Source organism: Dromiciops gliroides, chromosome 3 (assembly GCF_019393635.1).
Source record: "Dromiciops gliroides isolate mDroGli1 chromosome 3, mDroGli1.pri, whole genome shotgun sequence".
NCBI lineage: Eukaryota > Metazoa > Chordata > Mammalia > Microbiotheria > Microbiotheriidae > Dromiciops > Dromiciops gliroides.
Window position 1 is genome coordinate 544770807 of NC_057863.1, and position 20813 is coordinate 544791619.

At 39.4% G+C, this 20813-nt stretch overlaps 1 protein-coding gene across 5 annotated transcripts in view; it reads right to left on the reverse strand.

The window, feature by feature from the left end:
- Positions 1–20813, reverse strand: part of C2CD3 (C2 domain containing 3 centriole elongation regulator) — a 148283-nt gene that overhangs the window by 88135 nt on the left and 39335 nt on the right. For all 5 annotated transcript variants that reach the window (XM_043991362.1, XM_043991360.1, XM_043991361.1 and 2 more), the window contains exons 8-11: positions 15784–15931; positions 9911–10062; positions 8430–8639; positions 205–317 (exon numbers count right to left, since the gene is read on the reverse strand). In XM_043991362.1, coding sequence (XP_043847297.1) covers positions 205–317; positions 8430–8639; positions 9911–10062; positions 15784–15931 — 623 coding nt within the window. The remainder of the gene's footprint in view (positions 1–204; positions 318–8429; positions 8640–9910; positions 10063–15783; positions 15932–20813) is intronic.

The window sequence follows — 20813 nt, forward strand, 5'->3', positions numbered from 1 at the left end:
AGTCATGTACCTATCTGCAGTTTCTCTTGGTATATTGTACAAGATGATGGTCTATAATTAGTTTTTGTTTGTCTGCTTTTCAGTTTTCCCAACAGTTTATTAGACAAGGCATTTTCAAAGAGCTTTCAGAAAGTCAAATAAGAGCTCCAGAATTTCTTCCAAGTTCAAACCCTCTATGGAAAAGAAAAGAGATGTAATCATTACCTCCCCCTGTAATTTTACTGGAAGCTAGTCGGATAATTTCTGTGGTCACTGAAATATCTTCTGTGTCACTTCTGGAGGCATCAATAGGAAAGTGGTATTCCACAAAGAAAGTGCTTTAAAAAAAAAAAAGATGATTAAAAACCCCAAACTCCTTCCCTGCCCTCCTAAATTTAAAAACTGTAAACTCTTGATTACATGGGGAGAGGAAAGGGAATAAGCATTTATTAAGCACCTACCATGTACCAGGCACTGTGCTAAGTACTTTACAGATAGTTCATTCTATTCTTACACCAGCTTTGGGAGGTAGGGTCTATTATTATCTCCATTTTACAGTTGAGGAAACTGAGGCAGGCAAAGGGAAGGGTCACACAAGCAAGTGTCTGAGGGAAGATATGAACTCAAGTCTTCTTCCACTGTACCACCAGATGTACTTAACACTATTTACCTCATTGCATTATAGTTGTGAAAGCACATTGTATAATTTCAAATACTCAAATTTTCCTTTTGATTTCCACTCTGTAGGTAATATCTCTGTTGATGCAGCTTTTAGCTCCTATTAGACAATCCTTCGATGCTGGCTAAACTGGCCTTCAGAAACATCATGCCCACTGGGTTCATATTCAAATTCTTTCTAGGCTTACATGACTTGCTTTGTGACTTTCTAGAAGTTGAATTCTGTTGCCACAATCTTCATACACATGGTGTCTTAAGTACCAGCTAACAAGTTAGGTGTAGAGAAGCTCAGGAACCTGGGTGTTCAAACTGATACATTTTTCATCCACAGGAATTCTCAAAGACCACCTAAGGTGTGGTAAAGGTACAAGGTGTGTTGGTAGAAAAAATACCCACATGGATGAAATTACAGATCCCTTTACATATTAGTAAAGACTAGAGACAGGGATCAAGACCAGGTTTCCCAACTCCCTGTTCAAGACTCAGTTTCCTAAGTTATCCTTGGGTGGCTGGGGCATGGAATAATTAAGGTAGGCTTTCAAAATTCCTCTCAGTACTTGATCAGTGCAAATAACCTTTGCTAGCCACCTTCTGACAGAGAGGTAAGGAATTCAAGGTGCAGAACAGAAGTACATTTTTTGGAATGAACAATGTTGTAACTTGCTTTGTTTTACTACATATAGATGTTACAAGGATTTTCTTTCTTTTTCTTGGGAGGAAGTGAGAGGGAAAAGCAATAAATGTTTATTAAAATATAAAATAAAATTTAAATCCCTCCCTCTGCACTCCTACTCTCAAGTTCTTCTCAGTACCCAGTTGCTTGAGCAGTTACTGAGTCCATAACTGGACCAGGATCATATGAAGGTCCTATCAAATGTCAAATATCTTAGCACATTATTGGATTATAGCATCTGCTACATTTACTCTCAGGGAGGGAGATCTGAGAGATTCCACCAATCAACAACCATATTTTAAATGCTTCCTATGTAGTAGGCACTGTGCTAAGAGCTAGAGATGCATAAAAAGGGAAAAAAACAGTCCCTGTGCTTACTCCTGATGACTCTAGGATGCCCAGACCTAATACTAGCAGAAAGAAACATTCTCAAGTGTGCCCATTCCCTCGCCTAGCCTTCCAGCCCTAACAGCCAGAAGGGGCATCTTTTCTACTTCCTGTCCCTTTCCTCTGCCTCTCCCTCACCACACCAGACCTTATCTAGGGTGGTCTGAAGGGAAGAACTATTCTTGGTTGCACTGGTTTTGTTTGTGCAAAAACTTTTTAATTTTTAATTTAATATAATCAGAATGATCCATTTTGCATTTCATAATGTTCTCTATCTCTTGTTTGGTCATAAATTCTTTTCTTCTCCATGGATCTGACACGTAAACTATTCCCTACCCTCCTAATTTGCTTATGGTTCCCCTCCTTTTTTTTTGGGGGGGGGAGAGGCAATTGGGGTTAAGTGACTTGACCAGGGTCACACAGCCAGCAAGTGTTAAGTGTCTGAGGCTGGATTTGAACTCAGGTCCTCCTGAATCCAGGGCTGGTACTCTATCCACTGTGCCACCTAGCTGCTCCCCGCCCCCCTCTTTGTGATTGGATGGAATCAGCACATGCTGCTTATGGAGAGGGATAATATGGGGGGAATAGGAGGGAGGATGGAGGGATATTATGGATATTCAAATAGAGTTACTACAAAAGTTAGTTCCTAACCTGAGATTGGGCCTCACACAAATCCACAAATTTCCTTGTCCTTGGATTTGTGGAGGCTGGTATGATTCTCCAGTGTGAATCTGTAAAAGATTCTACCCTGCCATGTATTCTCTCTTCTGTGGATTCAGTTGTATTCACTTTATGTAGGTTGGAGGATTGTAAAGAAGTTACACTACTTACACTAACTATTTTCAATTTTGATTCTTCTGAGACAATGCCTGGTACATAATAGGCACTTAAATGTTGATTGATTTCAACAACCTATTTTTCATGGGCTTAATAAGAGCTGACATTTATATAATGGCCTTTTGGTTTGTAAAGCATTTTTATTATACTTTATCTCATTTAATCCTCAAAACCTGGAATGTTAATTGCTAGGCATTAGGACATTACTTATATCTGTTTTTATATTCCCATTTCACATATGAAGTAACTGAGGTTTAGAAAAGTTAAGTGACTTGCCATGGTCACACAGCTAGCAAGCGTTAAGAGGATGGATCCGAACCCAAGTTTCCCTTGACTCCAAGTTCTGCCCTCTTTCCACTAAACCACAACCTCTTTTTCATGTGCACTTTTTTTTTTTTTGCAGGGCAATGGGGGTTAAGTGACCTGCCCAGGGTCACACAGCTAGTAAGTGTGTTAAGTGTCTGAGGCCGGATTTGAACTCAGGTACTCCTGACTCCAGGGCCGGTGCTTTATCCACTGCACCACCTAGCCGCCCCCATCATGTGCACTTTTACTGTGAAAATACTGATGTTAAAAAGATGGGTTGGGGCAGCTAGGTGGCACAGTGGATAGAGCACCGGCCCTGGAGTCAGGAGTACCTGAGTTCAAATCCGGCCTCAGACACTTAACACACTTACTAGCTGTGTGACCCTGGGCAGGTCACTTAATCCCAATTGCCTCACTTAAAAAAAAAAAAAGATGGGTTGTAGCATCAAGTGGTAGCTTAAGTTACTTAAAACACTACAAGATTTCCCTAATGCAATCCTACCTATTCCTCTCTGCCTACAGTCCTCTGCCTACAGTTGGTGATGCCAACCAAATGGTTAAGCAAATAAAGTAGGAAATTATGTCACAGGTATATCAGTGTTTCTTCTGTTACCAGCTTGTGTCTTATGAAGATTTTGCCTTATTGAAATTTACCCTGTGCTTTCTAAACATTTTCTCATATTATTCAGTTGACTTCATTAGTCCAGTAAAGATTTATTAAGCTTCAGTGGATAGAGCACTGGCCCCGGACTTAGGAAGACCTGAATTTAAATCTAGCCTCAGACACTTACCATGTGACCCTGGGTAAGTCACTTAACTTCTGTTTGCCATAATCCACTGGAGAAGGAAATGGAAAACCATTCCAGTATCTTTGCCACGAAAACCCCATAGACAGTATTGATGTGCTATGGTCCACAAGGTCATGAAGAGTTGAACGTGATTAAACAACTGAACTTGTCAAACGAAAGAACCAATATAATCTTGGGCAGCATTATTAATTAAAGAATAATACAAGTATATGATCAGTAAGAGTAGTCACTTTCTCCAAATCTCTTCACAAATGACCTATCAAATAGACTCTGGTATCTTCCCACTGCTTTTAGAATAACATATAAAGACCATCACAACCTGGACCCAACTTATTTTTTTTGGCTTCACTAGCCATTACTATCCCTCCCACACTCTGCAATCCAGCCAAATTGGTCTTTATCTCTGTTCCTCACATACAACACTACATCTCTGTACCCATGCAACTGCATTGGCTGTCCCCAATGACAGAATGTACTCCTTCCTTACCACCTCCTCAGAGTCCCTCTCTTCCATACAAAGCCTTTCCTGATCTCTCTTTTACTGCAATTGCCCTTCTTCTTTAATTACTTTGTATATATCTATTAACTTTATATTTCTGTTGAATGCATTTTTGTATGTATTTGTTGTTTCTCCCATTAGAATGCAAGTCTACTGACAGTAGAAATTGCTTGATTCTTTGTACCTGTATTTCTAACATCTAGCACAAGTGTCTGGCACACAGTGGGCACATAAATCCTTACTGATCAACTGACTGAAACCAATGCAGCCACTGGGCTATTAGCTCTCACTTTTGCAGTATGATCAGCCCAACTCCATTTCTGATCATACACATCCTATACATTTATGCCTCTTTTTTTTTTTTTAGTGAGGCAATTGGGGTTAAGTGACTTGCCCAAGGTCACACAGCTAGTAAGTGTTAAGTGTCTGAGGCCAGATTTGAATTCAGGTACTCCTGATTCCAGGGCCGGTGCTCTATCCACTGTGCCACCTAGCTGCCCCCCCATTTATGCCTCTTTTAATGTACAAATCACCTCTGGTAATATTTAGAGCATCCTTTGGCCTCTCTTGCTATTTTAATTCTTTGAAGAACAAGGTGTTCCATGATCTATAGCCATATAGCATCATCAGAAGAGTAGCAGCATTAAAAAGATAACTTTTTGTGGAAGGGGATGAATTTTTGTGTTCGGTTTGGGGTCACTCCAATTGCTAGGCAACTTCCCAAAGTCAATTCAGACCTTTCTCTTTCTCCTATTCAATTCTGGGCCCAGTTAATTAACCATATGCAGGACCTATTCAATATTTATATACCGAAGGACAAATTCAAAGACGCCTATTCATCTAGATGCAAGTCAGTTGGGACAATAAACATTCTTTACCTGAAACCAAAAACACACTCATATATTTTTTTTTTTTTGGCTGGGCAATGGGGGTTAAGTGACTTGCCCAGGGTCACACAGCTAGTAAGTGTCAAGTGTCTGAGGCCGGATTTGAACTCAGGTACTCCTGACTCCAGGGCCGGTGCTTTATCCACTGCGCCACCTAGACGCCCCACACTCATATTTTGTATAAGACATGAATGGACATTATTTATACTAATGCAGTAAGGCAAATAAATAATCTCTTAGAATGTTTCAAGTCTACAGTACTTTCCAAAACTGAACTTATTAACTGTCCTCCCAAATCTGCCTCTCATTTCTCATTTGCACTCACCTCACATATCCAATCCATTGCCAAATAATGTTGTTTCTACATTCTCAAACTTATATCTCTCTCACATGCTCCCTTCTTTCCTCTGACACAGCAACCACCACAGCAACTACTATAGTCTCTCATCATCTCATGCCTGGACTATTGCAAGCCTCCTAATTGGTCTCCCTGCCTCAAGTCTCTTTCCACTCCAACATTTCCTTCACTCAGTTGCTAGAGCACAAATCTGACTACCTCATTCTCCTATTCAATAAACAGGAGTGGCTCCCTATTTCCTCCAGGAACAAACAAAAAATCCTCTGGTTCTTAAAGCCCTTCAGAGCCTGTCCCTTTCCTATCCTTTTAGACTTCTTACACCTTACTTCTTCCATATGATCCAGTGACATTAGTTTTCTTCACTGTTCTTTGCAAATGACATTATCTCTGACTCTAGGCATTTTCACTAGTTGTTCCCATGCCTGGAATGTTCTCTCTCCTCATTTCCACCTCACGGCTTCCTTCAAATACCAGCTGAAGTTCTTCAACTTCTGCTAGAAGCCTTGCCTAGTCATCCATAATCTTAGTGTCTTCCCTAAGACAATTTCCAATTCACTCTGTATATATCTTGTTTGTAGATTTTCTCATCTGACTATGAACCTCTTGAAAACAGGGACTATTTTTTGCCTATCTTTATATCCCTTGTGCTTGACCTGACTCCTATTAAGTGCTTAATGAATGTTTGTTGACTTTAAAAGATAAAAAAAAAATCAAAGAACTATAGAATCCCAGATCTAAAAGAGACCTCAGAGGATACCTGATGCAACCTCTATTAGGAACATATAAAAATTATTGCATATCTTTTACACTATCCCCCCTAGTAATTCCACATACATTTATCAAATGCCTATCACATGCAGAGCATTGTGCTATGTGGTAGAGGAGCTACAGAGATGCAGAAGACAGGCTCCCCACCCCCATGTTCAGTCTAAAAGAGGAGAAAAGGCATGAATGCAAAGTTATAAATACAACATAGGACATGACTAAATACTATTTGACAAGGGAAAGATTATTTTCTCACTGAAGTAGATCAAGGAAGGTTTTAAACTAATACTAATGAAGCCACAACACTCAAAACAATTTCTACAACCCTTAAAGCAAGGACAGCCCTTAAGAGATTATCCAGACTAACTGATCAATTGCTTGAAAGCAGAATCCTTCTTTCCTGATAAGGTCCAACTTAGATTCCCTCTTGCTCATGAAGCATGCTTGGATTTGGTCCACTGAAAGTGATCTGTCCCTACTAAAATGCTACTTGTGCACTCACAGAATCACAGAGGGACGTCACAGGTCATCTTGTTTAATCCCTGACAAGTGGTTGTCATCTAATCTCAGCATGAAGATCTCCAGTGAGGATAAAATCCACGACTTGCTTTCCCCTATCACAGTTTCCCTTATATTTGTGAACACATCTTCTTTCCTATGTTATACTATAAGGCATTTGAGAGTGGAACTATTATTTGCATCTTTCTGTCCTCAGATTTCAGGGGCTGCTAGGTGGTGCAGTGGGACAGAGTGCCAGCCTTGGAGTCAGGAAGACCTGAGTTCAAATCTGGCTCCAGACACTTACTTGCTGTCTGACCCTGGGTGAGTCACACAACCCCGTTTGCCTAACCCTAACCCTAACCCTAATTTCCTCATCTGTAAAATGAACTGAAAAAGGGAATGACAAACCACTCCAGTTATCTTTTTTTTTTGTATGTGGGGCAATGAGGGTTAAGTGACTTGCCCAAGGTCACACAGCCAGTAAGTGCCAAGTGTCTAAGGCCGGATTTGAACTCAGGTCCTCCTGAATCCAAGGCCAGTGCTTTATCCACTGCACTATCTAGCTGCCCCTCACTCCAATATCTTTGCCAAGAAAACCCTAAGTGGGGTCACAAAGAGTCAGATACGACAGAACAACAAAACCCTCAGATTTTAGCACAATGCTTTGCATATAATAGGAACTGAATAAATTTTTAACAAATGAAAATTACTTCTTGGGGCAGCTAGGTGGCGCAGTGGATAGAGCACTGGCCCTGGAGTCAGGAGTATCTGAGTTCAAATCCGGACTCAGACCTTAACACTTACTAGCTGTGTGACCGTGGGCAAGTCACTTAACCCCAATTGCCTCACTAAAAAAACAAACAAACAAACAAACAAAAGAAAGAAAATTACTTCTTTTCTAACTCTTGATCTTGGTTTAATTCAAGGCCTATTAGTTTAAATACAGGACCCAGAACTAAATGAATAACTTAAGTATGCTGGCATGGCAAGCTTTCAAAAGCAATATGTCAAATCTACATAATTTTTTGATTATATCATTGGCCATCTGCCCAAAATTCTTTAGGGGTTCCTTATTGTCTCCAAAAGAAAGTTCAAACTCATCCATCAACTTGGCATTCAAGACCCTTCATAACTGGTAGGAAACTTGGGGATTCGGTTTAGTCATCAAAGAGAGATTCTTGCTGTACTGCGGAAGGTCATAGACTTTTCTTACCTTAATATCTTTGTTAATGGTGTTCTAGTACCTGAAATGCCCATCTCTCCTTCTTCCTATGTTAACTTGCTAAAAGACTATTCATTTTTCAAGATCCAGTTCAAATGCTACTTCTCCACTCCCGTATCTCTCAATTCTGAGTTAATCTTCTCCTTCCTGGAGCTCTCAGAGCATCCTGCATCTTCCTCAGACACATACCTTCTCTTTTTTTATGGTAGTTTACTAGTGAATATGTTTTACAAAGTTAAACTAGCTCCCTAATGCCATGTACCTTGTCTCCTCTGTCTTATCTCTCTTGTGTCTTGCCCATAATAGGCATTTAAAATGTCTGTTGCATAAGTGTCAATTCTGGCAAATCACTAAGTGTTCTAGAACCATCCTTTTGGTTGGCCTAGCCCTGTCTTCCTGCCTTGGCCTCCCTGTTTGTATTAGGGTAAAGTACAGATGTCCTCAGAGACCTTCAGCTTGAGCCTCACTAGGGAAGCCACAGGAAGGAAAGCAAGGGGTAGGAGGGAAGAGAGAGGAATCCAAACATACCGCTTTCTGGCTGAGTTTGATCTGGGTGGTCTGGCAGGTATGCTTGTTTTGCCTGGGGTCACCTGGGGACTCTCTGGGGGCACTCCCAGTGCTTCAATGACAACTCTGGCTGAGCGTATCCGACCCAACAGGGCCAGTCTATCTAAACTCAGTGTGATCACTTCAGTTTTCCTGGGACTCTCTGAGCAGGTTGGTTGCACAGCAGAACTTCTGAAAAGAGTTCAGAGAACTGGGTTATTATTGTAATTATTGCACCCTGATCAAAACAATCAATCAATCAATTAATTAGACGACTATTTACTAAGTGACTAACAGATAATCAATGTTTTTATCCACAGCAGCTCATGAAGAGTATCTACTAATGTGAAGAGGTGCTGTGAGCTACATTAGTGAACAGAGTATTGATGAAATCATGCATCCTTTAAGCTCTCAAGTTACCAAAACCCAGTACACTTGGTAAACATCTTTCTAGAAAGTCAATCAGTTACTAGACAAACTGGATGGCCAGTAATGACTTGAACTACTGCTTGAACTCTAATGGCCTTTACTCCCTGAGCTGACTTCCCACATAGGTGAAGAGATCTAGTCCTTTACCAGTGCTATTACAGAAATTAAATTTTTTGTCTACACAAATAAGACAGAGTCACTTTTTACGTTAGCATAATAGAAGAGACTAAAGGAGAAAACCTTTCACAAAACCTTAATAAGGTCAAAGGACGGACCAGGTTCAGAACTAACTTTTGAGGCTCATTACCTGTGTGACCTCGGGCTAGTCATTTAGCTCCCTGGGGTCTCAGATTTCATATCTATAAAGAGGGATTGGACCAGAAGGCCTGTGATGTCACTTACAGCTTTAAATCTCTGATGCAATGGACCTTGTTAATGTCAGCTTGAAATTTAAAAGCACTGTACAAATTACTTTCTTCAAAACCCTATGGGATAAGTAGCACAAGAATTATGACTAACCTCTCCTTTATACCTCAAGGGCATTTTGTTTTAATGTTGTGGTTATGTAATGCTTTATATTATAGTAATTTCTTTGTCTCTCTCCACAATATCTGTGTTCTTCTGAGGGCTGTACTTTGTACTTCCTCATGCTTCGTAAATCTGAGAGATGGGATTGGAATTGAAGTCTCCAGACTCAAAGTTCTGAATCTCTTCTATTTCATTAAACTGTCTTTTAACCACAGAGAGCTACATCTGAAGAGGATCTTAAGGATCATCTAGTTCAATCCTGCTGCTGCTGTTAGTAGTACTACTAGCTAGAATTTATGTAGCACTTTAAGGTTTGCAAAGCACTTTACATGTTATCTCATTTGATCCTAACAACAACTTGATATGCTAGGTACTATTATCATTTCCATTTTACACATGAATCAACTGAGGCTGAGAGAAAAGTGATAGTCCCAAGGTCACATGGCTAGCTAATGCTATGTAGATCTCAACTTAGTTATTAAATAAACATTCACGGAGAGTCTCACTTAGGTTTCTTTCCCACTGTTGTCTTTTGACCATGATGACTCGAATTCACTGCCTTGGGATGCTGGGCAATATTTCTTGACTGGACTATTTTCTCAGGTGGCATTTTGTCATCATCTTCACTGTGAACATCACTCCCACTGGAATCAGCTTTCTTCAAATGAATATTAAAAAAGAAAACAAAAAAAGGAACATGAAAAATTAACCAATTTGGGGCCAACAATCATGATTTCCCCAGGGACTGTTAAGCTTTTCATAGCGTGGATATTTTATTAAAGCAAAAAAGATACCTCAACAACCCAAGGAATTTCCGTTGCATATTACTTGCTATGTAAATCAGCCCTCATGATCAGCTGTGATAGACTTAACTCTTCTCAGCAATACAATGATCCAAAATAATTCCAAAGGACTCATGATGGAAAATGCTCTCCACATCTAGAAAAAGAACTGTGGAATCTAAATGCAGATTTAACTATACTATACTAGTTTTACTTTTTTGGGCTTTTTGTTTTCTTTTTTGAGGTTTTCCCCTTTTGTTCTGATTCTTTCATAACATGACTAATGTGGAAATATGCTTAATATGATTGTACATATATAACCTCTATTAGATTGTTTGCCATCTTGGGGGGGGCGGAGGAAAGGAAGGTAGAGAGAAAAATTTGTAACTTAAAATCTTATAAAAACAAATGTTGAAAACTATCTTTACATATAATTGGGGAAAAATATTATTAAGACTGAAAGAAAATATAAATCAGCACTCATATTATATTTTAGTGCCTACATATTCAGTTCATGAGAATAAATTTCCAAAATGTATATCTCCATTAAAAACTGATTCTCACTGGGGCACACCACTTCCCTGTCATAACTGCTGTCCTCACAATACATGGATGAAAGAAATAAGTTCTTTAAGTCCAGGATTCTCAAACATGCCCCTGAAGTGGAGGGAAGTATCTCATAAAATGAACTGATTGAGTATAAAGACAATGTTCTAGACAATGTTCTATCAAGCATCAGAGTAAAGAGTGGTATAGTACAAAGAATTCTGGACCTGCAATCAGGAGAGCTGGGTTACAAAGATTTGCTCCAAAAATGACCAGCTGTGTGGGTGTCAGCAAGTTACTCCACCTCTGAGGCTACTTCCTCCCCTATAAAATGCACTTCTATCACCTGTTTCCTGATATGCCCTATAGATATATATATATTTATATATTCTTCACCTTAGTCACCTCTGAAATCCACAGGAAAAGCCACCTCCTGCATAAAGCCCTACTTTATCTCCTCAGTCATCATGGACCTTTCCCTTCAGACCACATACGGCATTGTTTTGTATGTCTTTGATGCATTTATATCATCTATATAAGTTATTTTTGTTTTATCTTCCTACTATAACAGGGGTCCTTAAAACTCTTGTATCATGGACTCCTTTGACAGTCTGGTGATGCCTATGCACAACCTTCTCAGAGTAACATTTTTAAGTGCATAAAACAAAATACAAAGGATTATAAAGGGAACCAATTATATTGAATTACAGATACAATTTTTTCCTATTCAAGTTCATGTACCCTATAAAATCTATCCAAGAACCAGTGGACTCAAGGTTAAGAACCCCTATACTAGGGGGCAGCTAGGTGGTGCGGTGGATAAAGCATTGGCCTTGGATTCAGGAGGACCTGAGTTCAAATCTGGCTTCAGACACTTGACACTTATTAGTTGTGTGACCCTGGGCAAATCACTTAACCCTCACTGCCCCACAAAAAAAAGAAAAAAAAAAAGAACCCCTATACTAAACCATAAATGCAGGGAGAAATTTTGCCATATATAAGTTTTCTATCTCTCCCAATGCCTAGCAATGAACTCTGCACACAGAAGGTATTCAATAAATGTCTGTCAAACAATGAATGTGCATTAACACTCACCTTCCATATTTACCTAGTTACAAAATACTACTCACCAGTAGAAAACTTTCCGTTACCAGCATAAATGTTCAAAGCAATGTATTATGCAATAACTCTTTCATTCCATTCTCACTACCATCACTCTCATTCAGGCCTTTATTATCTCATGCCTTACCTAACAGAATAGCCAGCTTCTAGTCCCCACAATCAGTAGCCTGACATGGTGGAAAGAGCACTGGACTAAACATTAAAAAACTTAGGTTTAAGTTGAAACTCTGCTACTTAAAAGCTGCTATGACTTTAGGTAAGTCACTTCACCTCTATTCTGTACCTCACCTGTGAGATGGAAAAAGTTGGACTATATGATCCTTAAAGTCTCTTCTAGATCTATCACCTTATGATTCTGTAATTCAATCTGTCATATATACTACTACCAAATAACTTTAGTATTTTAAGAATCTCTGATTTTATCAGTGCAGGTATTTGCCCTATAAACAAAGAAAAACACCCACATGTATATTATGGTTTTTTGTTTTTTTGTTTTTTGTGTGGGGCAATGAGGGTTAAGTGACTTGTCCAGGGTCACACAGCTAATAAGTGTCAAGTGTCTGAGGCCGGATCTGAACTGAATCCAGGGCCCCTGCTTTAGCCACTGCGCCACCTACCTGCCCCCCACATGTATATTATGGCAGTTTGATTTGCTAAGGCTGAAAAATCCATGCCCTGATGCAATCAGCTCCCCTTCACTAACCAGGCTACAGATAAGGAGAATCTACCAAAGCCAATACTACTACATTAGCATAGTTATCAAGATTCTTCTATGTCATAATGAGGGATTGGAAGGAGAAGTTACCTGATTAATTTTTCTATAACATTGCTCATATTCCCTTACTTAAAAACATTCATATTCAATTAGAACTTGAATATTTCTAAAACCCTTGTTCCAAAACTTGTAGGGTAATGCAAAAATTATTTCCCCTGTTTTACAGATGAGGAAACTGAAGCTAAGAGAGATGAAGTAAATTACCCCCAATCTCAGAGCTAATGAGTGTCAGAGTCTTGACTCCAAGTTCAGGACTCTTTTCACTTCCCCAGGCTCTACAATCCAGTCACAACCTTCCTTACTGTACTTCTCCTCTGACTCAAGTATCAGATTGGTCCCTTTAATACCCCCAAATACAACTATATTCTCTTGCCTACAGTCTGGCAGGTGTCATTTTCTCCCTTCACCAACACAGAAAGGAAAGCCATTTCTCCTTTTCTAGGTTTTATGGATAAGTAACTCAATTACAGGGTTGTTTTTGGCTTCTACTTCAGGATCATTCACACAACAAAACAAAAAACTAAGGCTGGACTAGGTAATTCCTATTGTCCCTTTTAGCACTGACATTTTATGATACATTGGTCTCAGAATAAGAGAAGGATCCAAGACTCAAGTTTAGAACAAAGGCTCAAATATTTCATCCTGGAGGTGAACATGAAGCAATACATATTGAATCACAGTATCTAATAGTGGAAGGGCCCTCAAAAGCCACCTAGTGCAAACCCTACTCAATTTTTGAATGTCTTCTATACCACTGCCAGAGGTGGTGATCTAGCTTCTGCCTAAGCACACAATCATCTCAGCAAAGGAGTTATAAGAAATCAAGAGCTGATGTTGAAAGAGGAATTCGAGGAAGTTTTAAGAGGGATTTTGATAAGTTAGAGCATATCTAGAATTGTGTACTCAGGCTACACATAAGCCTTAAAGTTATGTCATATGATGGACAGTTGACAGACATGAAGATATTCAGCCTGGAGAACGTGAAGTCTATTTTCCAGTGTTTGAAGGACTGCCACATGGAAAAAGGGATTACATTTCTTCTACTTAGTGTCAGCAGGCAGAAATATGATCACTGGATGGAAATTACAAGGAGTCAGATATCATATGAGATATCATCTTAAGAAATCCTAAATGGGGTAGCTGTTCAACAATGGAATGGGTTGTCACAGACTGAGTTCTTTATTACTAGAGATGTCTGACCAAGAGATGATCACTTGTTGGAGATGACAGAAAGCAGATTCTGTTCAGCACAGACTTGTAAGGGGCTAAAATTCTAGCTAGTCTGTCTAAAATATCTAATGAGTGGTCGCCAATAAATTATAAGCTTTAGCAAGAGTTAAGCATTTATTAAGGAGAATAAGAATTTGGTGAAGAGAGAGAGAAAGGCCTAGATTCATCTATCTATCAAAGGGAGAGCACATCTTTAGCTCTGCTCTCCACCAGAATCCTCACGAAAGAGAGCGAGGGAGCCCACCTCGCCCCTTCTTCCTCTGACAAGCAAAATGTCACTTCCTGACACCAAAGAAAAGCCACATGTCTTGCCCTCAGGCCCCTTCTCCTCATGGCGGAGCTTTCCTACAGTAAGTCTCCAGCAGGTGGCGGCATTCTCATCGTTACAGACTGCATTAGTATGAATGTATGTATGCATGCATGCACACACGTACCCATCCATCCATATCTATATTCTGTTTGTTGTATTCAAGGGTATATATACACATACATGTATATGTGTGTGCGTGTGCGTGTGCGCGTGTCTGTCTGTCTGCCTTCAAAGAAATCTTCTAATACTTCAGGAATCCCAGGGCTTAGCAGAACTGCCTTTTTTTTTTTTTTGGTGAGGCAATTGGGGTTAAGTGACTTGCCGAGGGTCACACAGCTAGTAAGTGTTAAGTGTCTGAGGCTGGATCTGAACTCAGGTCCTCCTGAATCCAGGGCTGGTGCTCTATCCATTGTGCCACCTAGATGCCCCCAGTAGAACTGCTTTTTAAGAAAGCATAGAGGGGCAGCTAGATGGCGCAGTGGTTAAAGCGCTGGCCCTGGATTCAGGAGTACCTGAGTTCAGATCCAGCCTCAGACACTTAACACTTACTAGCTGTGTGACCCTGGGCAAGTCACTTAACCCCCATTGCCCAGCAAAAAAAAAAAAGCGTAGAAAACCAAAGTCTACACTAGGGAATTTAATAAATATCCTAGTTATAGACCAGAAAACACAAAGAAACTGTAGAAATGGTGGTGAAAACTAAAGGTCATCTTATTATCTATATCTACCCTGTCGCAAACTGACTTTTACTTAAGTTGCTATATATATTTATGAATTCTTAAATGTTTTCAACAAAAGAAATTCTAAGACCAGTTCTACTTTTCAGGGAAAAAAAAATGGTGAAATGGAAGAACTGAACCAGAAAGCAGAAGAGAATTCTATCTCTGCCACCAAGAATCCTGGGTAAGTCATTTCTACTTTCTAGGTCTGCTTCCTCATATATTTTTTTTTCTTTTCTTTTCGAAAAGGCAATGAGGGTTAAGTGACTTACCCAGGGTTACAGAGTTAGTGTCAAGGGGGGCAGCTAGGTGGCGCAGTGGATAAAGCACTGGCCTTGGATTCAGGAGGACTTGAGTTCAAAATCCAGCCTCAGACACTTGACACTTACTAGCTGTGTGACCCTGGGCAAGTCACTTAACCCTCATTGCCCCCCCCCCCAAAAAAAAACCCAACAACAACAGAGTTAGTGTCAAGTGTCTGAGGCTGGATTTGAACTTAGGTCCTCCTGGATCTAGGGCCGGTGCTTTATCCACTGTGCCACCTAGCTGCCTCCCTGCTTCCTCATTTATAAAATGAGGGAGATAATCTTAATGTACCTTCTGACTCTTAACAGTGGATGATTCCATGACTTCATATCATTAGTATCTAATCTTCTAGCCACAAAACAGTATGGCAAATACTACATGCAACCAATGGAGTGAGAATTTATGGGTATAATAGTAATAACAGCTCACACTCCAACAACATGGTCTCCACAATAACCTTCTGAAATAAATAAAGCCATCATCCCCATTTTACAGATGACTACTGGTTAATCTCTCAGAGATTATTAGTGCTCTATGCAAGATAGGTAGGTATCTCTTAGAAGTATTTTCCCCAAGGCAATCAACTTACCGACGTCATGTAAAACAAGCTCTCTAGCAGACTTAGATCATATTGAGGATCATTCAATTCACTGCTATAGTATTCATCACTGCCAGGTGAGAGGGACTCAGGAGGGGAACCTAAGCCATCCCAATAATGCCTGGAGGACTTGTCAGCCCTGTGGAGAAAATAATAAAGAAAACAGAAATGCCTTAAAAGAACATTTACTTGAGGTCTATTTTTAGTAGCTAAATAATGGCTTTCTTTTCTACTAGTAATAACTAATAAATACTCACAGCCATGGCATTTTTATTTACCAAGAACTATAGAACTCGTTATTTAATGTAATCTTCTCAACAACTCAGTGAAGAAGGTACAATAGAGATAATGATTACAGATTACCAGTGACTTGTCCAAGGTCGCATAGCAAGTAAATGTGAACTCTAGACTTGGAACCAAGTTTTCAGACTATTTCAGACTATTCTATCCTCTTGCCAATAATGCCACTTTGCCTGTCAAAATTCTTAGGTCTCAACTCTGGTTAGAAAAGAAGTAGTCTACCAGGAAAACATCTTTGTATTAACATCTGATAAGAGACTGACATCCAAGACATATAGGCAACTTACAGAAATATATAAAACTGAAACCATTTCCCAATAGTTAAGTGGTCAAAAGTTTTGAATAAACAGTTCTCAAAAGAGTTACAAATTATTGCCTTCATGTGAAACATGGTCCAAATCACTAATGAAGAGAGAAATGCAAATTAAAACAACAACCATACAACATGACCAGAAAGTTGGCATATGATAAAAGAAGAAAACAGATAATGTGTCTCAGGTTGCTCACTGGATGATTCAATTCAATTTTTTCTCAGGCTATTTCTTGCACACAAGAAGACTTTTAATAAAGAAGCTAAATCCAGGGTTTTAGGTCAAAGAAAAAATAGTGCAAGAAACCAGAAACAAAGAATTCAAAGGGGAACAGCTAGGTGGCACAATGGATAAAGTACCAGCCCTGGATTCAGGAGGAGCTGAGTTCAAATCTGATCTCAGACACTTGATCCTTACTAGCTGTGTGACCCTGGCAAGTCACCTAATGTTCATTGCCCTGCAAAAAAAAAAAAAAGAAAAGAAAAGAAAGAAAGAAAGAAAAGAAAAGAAAAGAAAAAAAGAAAGAATTCAAATACAGAATCAGTCAGGATCACACATGATTTCATAACTAATACCACAAAAGAGCAGAATTTAAGAAAGCAGCAAGGCAGAAAGGTAGGGAGGAGGCTGGCAGGAAGGAAGGAAAAAAAGAAAAAAGAGGGAGTGATGGAGTAGCCAAAAAGGGTTAACAGATAACCTAAGATTTGATCAATAGTCTCTAAAAGGTTTAACAGAGAAACTAAGCTTTATGTTCTTATCACCATCAACAGAGACAGCAACTAGGGACCATTAACCATTAATAATTAATATTCCTAGATGACAGGACACCTAGAAACCAGATCTTTTTTTGGGGGGGAAGGGAGGGGAACCAGATCTTAAAGTAAAGAGATACCAAAAACACAGAGACCCTCTGGGTCTGACAAGTTTAAGCATATCTTTAGGAACATGTGCAGAAAGGACCAAATGTGTCCTTAGGTTCACCTTATGACATGTAAACCCCCAAAACACACTTCCAGGGAAAAAGGTACCTGCCTAGGGGGTTGTCTTAGGACCCCAGGAAGTCCAAATTAGGTTAAGACTTCCCATATACCTCCTTAAGGAGTGTGATAAAATAGTGGGATTTGGCAGATGCCCAGGGACCCCACCTGAAGATTGATTTGGAATTGATTGAATTGGGTGAGACTGAGAAACTGACTGAGAACCTACTTAAAATTGATAAAATCGAGACCATGCCTGGCCAGCCCTAAGTAGGGTGTTGTTCTCAGATGCTGTGGACTACAATATCAACAGCAGACCACCCTCAACCAATCATCTTGAAGGACCTCCCCTTTGGGGAGGGAGACAGGAAGTAGGAAGGTGAGGGTGGCTGGATGGATCAGCTTCTTTTCATCCAGGACTTCTGTGTGGTGGCAGAATTTCACATGGGCTGCTAGGGAAATGCAAGGTTTTCTCTCTGGCTATACTGAATAGATCTAAGCTAGGGTTTTCCATTCTATAAGAGATGTTCTCACCCTCTCTCTCTTCACTAACTTCTTTCTTTCTTTCTTTTTTGGTGAGGCAATTGGGCTTAAGTGACTTGCCCAGGGTCATACAGCCAGTAAGTGTTAAGTGTTTGAGGCCAGATTTGAACTCAGATCCTCCTGACTCCAGGGCCAGTGCTCTATCTACTGCACCACCTAGCTGCCCCTTCACTAACTTTTAATACACTTTAATAAATACTTAAGGGGCAGCTATATGGTGCAGTGGATAGAGCTTGGGCCTGTACTCAGAAAGACTCTGGCCCTGGATTCAGGAAGACCTGAATTCAAAGCTGACCTCAGACACTTGATACTTAACTAGCTGTGTGACCCTGGACAAGTCACTTAACCCTCACTGCCCCCCCAAAAACCTGAAAAAACTTACCATTAGGGATTCTGAAGGGAGTGTAATCATAGAGAGGGCCTAGGAATAGTCTTCTTATGTTTTGATGGTCTTAAAAGAATGGAAAAGGAGAGGAAAAGGAATACATTGGGGGGAAATGGGAAAGGAAGGGTGGGGAAAATTATTTCACATAACTGGGATGTGCAAACAGAAGACAATCAAAACACAGGAGGAGGAGGGGAATAACAAATGAGCCTCACTCTCATTGTCAAAGAAGGGAAGAATATGCACACACACACATAGAGTTGGCATGGAATTACATTTTATTCAACAAGGAAACAGAAAGGAAAGGGGTGGAGGAAGAGGGGAGGAAAATAAGAGGGATGGGAGATTAAGGGAGGGATTCGTCCTAATAAGGAGAGTGAATATCAAAGAGGCCTTTAATTTTTAAAAAAAGCAAGAAAGGATAATGGTTGAGTTTTGGGGCTCTGGATGAGGGAAAGAAAAGAGGGGCAAGGGAGGAGATAACACTAAACCTAGAACATTGGTTCTGAGCACATTCTCTCTCACCACCCTCTTTTTTATAGAGAAGGAGTGGGAAGCAAAGAGATGAAAAAATACGAGAATAAGATTGAGGGAAATACACAATTAATAAGTATAATTGTGAACGTGAATAGGAAGAGCTTACTCACAAAATGGAAAAGGATAGCAGAATGGATTAGAAAACAGAATCCAATAATATGTTGTTTACAAGAAACACACATGAAACAGAAAGATTCACATAAATTAAAAAGAGATGGAGCAAAATCTATTATGTTTCAAATGAAGTAAAAAATGCCAGGGTAGCAATTATAATGATCTCAGACAAGGCAATAATAAAAACAGACTTAGTTAAAAGAGATAAACAGGGAAACTACATTTTACTGAAAGGTAATTGAGATGCTGAATTGATATTAATACTAAAGATACATGACTTAAATGTCACAGCCTCTGAAAACAAACAAAAAGTTAAATGAGTTAACAGGGAGAAAATGTAAAACATTAACAACAGGGGCCTTGATTTGCCCCACTGACACCAAAATAAATCTAACTCAACATAAACCAAATAGAAGTCAGGGACCTGATTAGAATTTTAGAAAAGTTAGATACTGGAGACCTTAGGAGTATACTTATTTCTAAGCTGGGCACTGCACCTTTCCAAAAATTTACAATGTATCAGGACATAAAAACTTCAAAAACAAATGCAAAAAGGGAGAAATATTAAAAATTAGCATTTATAAACCACAGTACATACCTACAACAAAATTTACATTTAATAAATTAGTGCTGAAGAAAAAAAAATTATATTAGAGGTGATAAGAAGCCACTGAAGTTTGAGTATGGGGAGTGACATGGTTGGACTTATGTTTTAAGAAAATTACTTTGAAGGCGCAGCTAGGTGGCACAGTGGACAGAGTTACTGGTCCTGGATTCGGAAAGACCTGAGTTCAAATCCAACCTCAGACACTTGACACTTACTAGCTGTATAACCCTAGGAAAGTCACTTAAACCCAACTGCCTCACCAAAAAATAAATAAATAAATAAAATAAAATAACTTTGGCAGCTAAACATAGAAGGGATTGGATCAGGGAGAGACTTAGAGCAGGCAGACCTACCAGGAGACTACTGCAACAATATAGGCAAGAGATATTTCAAAGGTAAAATCAACAGGCCTTGACAACAGCTTGGATATGGGGGATGAGAGATAGTAAGGATTCAAGGAAGACACTTAGGTTGTAAGCCTGAGGGGACTGAAATGGTGGTGGTGCCCTTGACAATAATAAGGAAGTTTGGATGGGAGAATGGTTTAGGGGGAAAGATAATGAGTTCAGTTTGGGATACATTGAGATTTAAGATGTTTACTGGACATTCAGTTCAATAAAGCTACTGAATAAAAAATACCCTGAAAAAAAGAATCAACCAATCAATAAGCACTGATTAAATGTATAATATACCTATTTGTACAAAAATATTTCTTTTTATGGTGGCTAAGAATTGGAAATCAAAGGAATGCCCATCAATTGGGGAATGGTGAAATAATCTGTGGTATATGACGGGGACAGAATATTATTGTGCTATAAGAAATGACAAGCAGGATGATTTCAGAAAGGCCTAGAAAGACTTGTATGAACTGAGCTCTAGTGAAGTGAGTAGAACCAAGAGAACACTATGCACAGTGACAGCAGTATTGTTTGATGAAGAACTGTGAATGGTAAATATTCTCGGCGATACAATCCCAAAGGACTATTGCTGAAACATACTATCCACCTCCAAAGAAGGAACTGGTATTGATGGAACAGATTGAAGCAGGCTATTTTTAACTTTCTTTCATTTTTTTCTTTTATTCAAGTTTTCTTGTACAAAATGACTAATATGGTAACGTTTTACATAACTGTACATGTATAACCCATATCTGATTACTTACTGCCTCAGGGAGGGGGGAGGGGAGGATAAAAATTGGAACTCAAAACTATAAATAAAAATGCTCATCACCTCAAAAATAAATAAAC